General features: G+C 44.7%; 1 protein-coding gene across 1 annotated transcript in view; it reads left to right on the top strand.

Moving 5' to 3' along the window:
• The window catches only part of LOC137561884 (olfactory receptor 2D2-like), a 10144-nt gene extending 8410 nt beyond the window's left edge, over positions 1-1734 (top strand). The window contains exon 2 of the mRNA XM_068273235.1: positions 796-1734. Within this exon, the coding sequence (XP_068129336.1) occupies positions 796-1734 (939 nt within the window). The remainder of the gene's footprint in view (positions 1-795) is intronic.
• The last annotated feature ends 3034 nt before the right edge of the window (positions 1735-4768 follow it).

Genomic DNA, 4768 nt, shown 5'->3' on the forward strand with positions numbered 1-4768 from the left:
TATTTACATAAGCCAGCAGCGTCTCTGCTATCTTATCAGTGATAGAAGAGAGCTGGATAAAAATCCTCCTATGTTAGGCTGTGAAAGGAGCTGGGCTGACACATACTGAGGAATTACAGACAGGAAGAAAGGATCAGCCTCACAGCCTGTATTCAGTGGAAGATAGCTGCAGGGGGACAGAAGGTAAACACACAAGTGATCTCTTGAGATACAAAAGGAAAGCTGTATACAGCCTGCTTGTGTATGGATGTATTTTCTGTGTGGACATGCTGGACATCAACCTACTTCCGGTTTTGGTGGCCATTTTGTTTGTTTATAAACAAACTTTTAAAAACAGTTTTTGACTACTTTTAATGCGGCGGGGAGCGACAAAATTGTGACAGAGGGTAATAGGAGATGTCCCCTAACACACTGGTATGTTTACTTTTGTGCGATTTTAACAATACAGATTCTCTTTAAACCTGGTCTTTTTTAGGTATCCATTAGCAAACCCCCATGACTGCATAATAGTAGCAAATAGTACAAAAAATGAATGGATAGGCAGAGTAATAAATAAGACAGATAGATAGATAGATAGATAGATAGATAGATAGATAGATAGATAGATAGAGTTCACACAGTTACGCAACACGTGACAACAACAAAAATTAAGAACAAAAACAGTAGTGTATATTTTGTACATGAAGACAACGTTCCTTGGTTGGCTACATGAAATACTGTAACTCACGTTGTTGTAAGTAGGATACTGTTTGTATTTATCATAGCTAGTACATCTAAAAAAAACTTCTATTTCAGGGAAATGAACGGGAAAAGAATTTCACTACGGTCTCAGAGATTGTCCTCCTTGGATTTAAAAAATTCCACAGATCCAAAGACCTTTTGTTTAGTTTGCTTCTCCCGGTTTACATTGTGACAGTATGTGTAAACCTTCTCATTATTGTACTTGTGTCCCACAGCAAGAACCTCCACTCTCCAATGTATTTCTTCCTCACCCAGCTTTCCCTATCAGATATCATGCTGGCCACAGACATTACCCCCAATGCCCTGGCAACTGTGTTGGGCGATGGGATTATTATGTCCTTTGCAGGTTGTATATTACAGTTTTATGTTTTTGGGTGCTCGGAATCTTTTGAATGCTTCATACTAACGGTAATGGCTTTTGACAGATATATTGCCATCTGTAGCCCTCTCCGATATCCTTTGATCATGAGCCGCGTCAGTTGCCTGAAATTAGTTACATGCTCTTGGATACTGAGTTTTAGTTTTATATTGGTGACCACGTTAATGTTGTCCACACTACAGTTTTGTGGACCAAATGTCATTGACCACTTTTTTTGTGATTTTGCTCCTATTCTGGAATTCTCTTGCTCAGAAACCTCAGCCATTCAGATAGAAGTTATGCTGTTGAGCATTCCTGTGATGATTTTTCCACTGGTAATTATCATTGTGTCGTATAGCTGTATCGTCAAATCGGTTCAACAGCTTTCATCTAACATCAGCCGATTCAAAACATTCTCCACTTGTAGTTCACATCTGACTGTTGTAAGCATATTTTATGGAACCCTAATTATAACATATATATTGCCGACAAAAGGATTATCTTTGTCTATAAGTAGAGCCATTTCTGTACTGTACACCATGATGACTCCTATGCTTAATCCTATCATTTATAGTCTAAGAAACAAAGATATTAAATGTGCTGTTCAACGTCTGGCTTCTAAATGGGGGAGATGACCACTTTCATCAAGGAATTGCTATGGTACTCAGTATGTTTAACCAATTGCCAACTTCCCACTGTATATTGGCGGTGGCAAAGTGGCATGCCCAGGACCACGTAACGCACATTGGCGTCGGGTCCTGGGTCTCTTCCGGGCCAGGGATCACGCGCAGTGATGCGCGCGCATCCACCGGCAATAGGCTCCGTCCATCCACGGCGACAACCCGCCGGCCGTTCGGAAGCGCCGGCGGGTTGTTAACCCCACGATCGCCACATACAAAGTGTATAATACACTTTGTAATGTATACAAAGTGTATTATACAGGCTGCCTCCTGCCCTGGTAGTCCCAGTGTCCGAGGGACCACTAGGGCAGGCTGCAGCCACCCTAGTTTGCACCAAACACACTGATCCTGCCCCCCCTTCCCTCTGATCGCCCACAGCACCCCTCAGACCCCCGCCTGCCCACCCCTTAGACCACTGTTTGTACCCAATCACTCCCCTAATCACCAATCAATCACTCCCTGTACCTATCTGTCAACACTATTTTTTTATTAGGTCCCTAACTGCACCCTGGGGGCTCCTGATAACCCCCCCCACCCCTCAGATTCTCCCCTGAACCCCCCCCCTGTGTACTGTATGCATCTATCTCCATGTAATAACCCACTGATCACCTGTCAATCACCCATCAATCACCCCCTGTCACTGCCACCCATCAATCAGCCCCTAACCTGCCCCTTGGGGGCAATCTGATCACCCACCCACACCATCAGATTGCCCGCAAACCCGCCATCAGATCACCTCCCAAGTGCATTGTTTACATCTATTCTCTCCTCTAAGCACCCACTAATTACCCATCAATCACCCATCAATGACCCCCTATCACCACCTGTCACTGTTACCCATCAGATCAGACCCTACTCTGCCCCTTGCGGGCACCCAATCACCCACCCACGCGCTCAGATTGCCCTCAGACCCCCCCTTATCAATTCGCCAGTGCATTATTTACATCTGCTCTTCCCTGTAATAACCCACTGATCACCTGTCATTTACCTGTCAATCACCCATCAAATACCCATCAATCACCCATCAATCACCCCCTGTCACTACCACCCATCAATCAGCCCCTAACCTGCCCCTTGTGGGCAATCTGTACACCCACCCACACCATCAGATAGCCCGCAGATCCGACGTCAGATCACCTCCCAAGTGCATTGTTTACATCTGTTCTCTCCTCTAAACACCCACTAATTACCCATCAATTACCCATTAATCACCCCCTGTCACCACCTGTCACTGCTACCCATCAGATCAGACCCCTATCTGCACCTAGGGCACCCAATCACCCGCCCACACCCTCAGAACACTCTCAGACCCCAGCCCTGATCACCTCGTCAGTGCATTGCTTGTATCTATTCCCCCCTCTAATCACACCTTGAGACACCCATCAATCACCTCCTGTCACCACCTGTCACCCCCTAGCACACCTACCCATCAGATCAGGCCCTAATTTGCCCCGTGTGGGCTCCTGATCACTCGGCCAAACCCTCAGATCCCCCTCAGACCCCCTTCTGATCACCTCCCCAGTGCATTGATTGCATCTATTTTCCCCTTTAACCACCCCCTGAGACAACCATCAATCACCTCCTGTCACCCCCCTAGCACTCCTATCAATCAGTTCAGGCCCAATACAACCTGTCATCTAAGAGGCCACCCTGATTATGACTGGTTCCACAAAATTCGCCCCCTCATAGACCACCTGTCATCAAAATTTGCAGATGCTTATACCCCTGAACAGTCATTTTGAGGCATTTGGTTTCCAGACTACTCCTCACGGTTTTGGGCCCCTAAAATACCAGGGCAGTATAGGAACCCCACAAGTGACCCCATTTTAGAAAAAAAAGACACCCCAAGGTATTCCGTTAGGTGTATGACGAGTTCATAGAAGATTTTATTTTTTGTCAAAAGTTAGCGGAAATTCATTTTTATTGTTTTTTTTCACAAAGTGTCATTTTCCACTAACTTGTGACAAAAAATAAAATCTTCTATGAACTCACCATACACCTAACGGAATACCTTGGGGTTTCTTCTTTCTAAAATGGGGTCACTTGTGGGGGTCCTATACTGCCCTGGCATTTTAGGGGCCCTAAACCGTGAGTAGTCTAGAAACCAAATGTGAGTACGGCAAAACGTGAGTACGGCAATACCACATGTGTGACAGTTTTTTGCAGTCTAGGTGCGCTAAGGGGCCCAACGTCCTATTCACAGGTCATTTTAAGGCATTTGCTTTCCAGACTACTCCTCAGGTTTAGGGCCCCTAAAATGCCAGGGCAGTATAGGAACCCCACAAGTGACCCCATTTTAAAAAGAAGACACCCCAAGGTATTCCGTTAGTAGTATGGTGAGTTCATAGAAGTTTTTATTTTTTTGTCACAAGTTAGTGGAAAATAAAAAAAAAATTCCGCTAACTTGTGACAAAAAATAAAATCTTCTATAAACTCACCATACTACTAATGGAATACCTTGGGGTGTCTTCTTTCTAAAATGGGGTCACTTGTGGGGTTCCTATACTGCCCTGGCATTTTAGGGGCCCTTAACCTGAGGAGTAGTCTGGAAAGCAAATGCCTCAAAATGACCTGTGAATAGGACGTTGGGCCCCTTAGCGCACCTAGACTGCAAAAAAGTGTCACACATGTGGTATCGCCATACTCAGGAGAAGTAGTATAATGTGTTTTGTGGTGTATTTTTACACATACCCATGCTGATGGGAGAAATATCTCTGTAAATAGACAATTGTGTGTAAAAAAATCAAAAAATTGTCATTTACAGAGATATTCCTCCCACCCAGCATGGGTATATGTAAAAATACACCACAAAACACATTATACTACTTCCCTTGAAGATGGCGGTACCACATGTGTGGCACTTTTTTGCACCCTAACTGCGCTAAGGGGCCCAAAGCCCAATGAGTACTTTTAGGATTTCACAGTTCATTTTGAGAAATTTGGTTTCAAGACTACTCCTCACGGTTTAGGGCCCCTAAAATGCCAGGGC

This window comes from Hyperolius riggenbachi, chromosome 3, assembly GCF_040937935.1.
Source record: "Hyperolius riggenbachi isolate aHypRig1 chromosome 3, aHypRig1.pri, whole genome shotgun sequence".
Taxonomy (NCBI): domain Eukaryota; kingdom Metazoa; phylum Chordata; class Amphibia; order Anura; family Hyperoliidae; genus Hyperolius; species Hyperolius riggenbachi.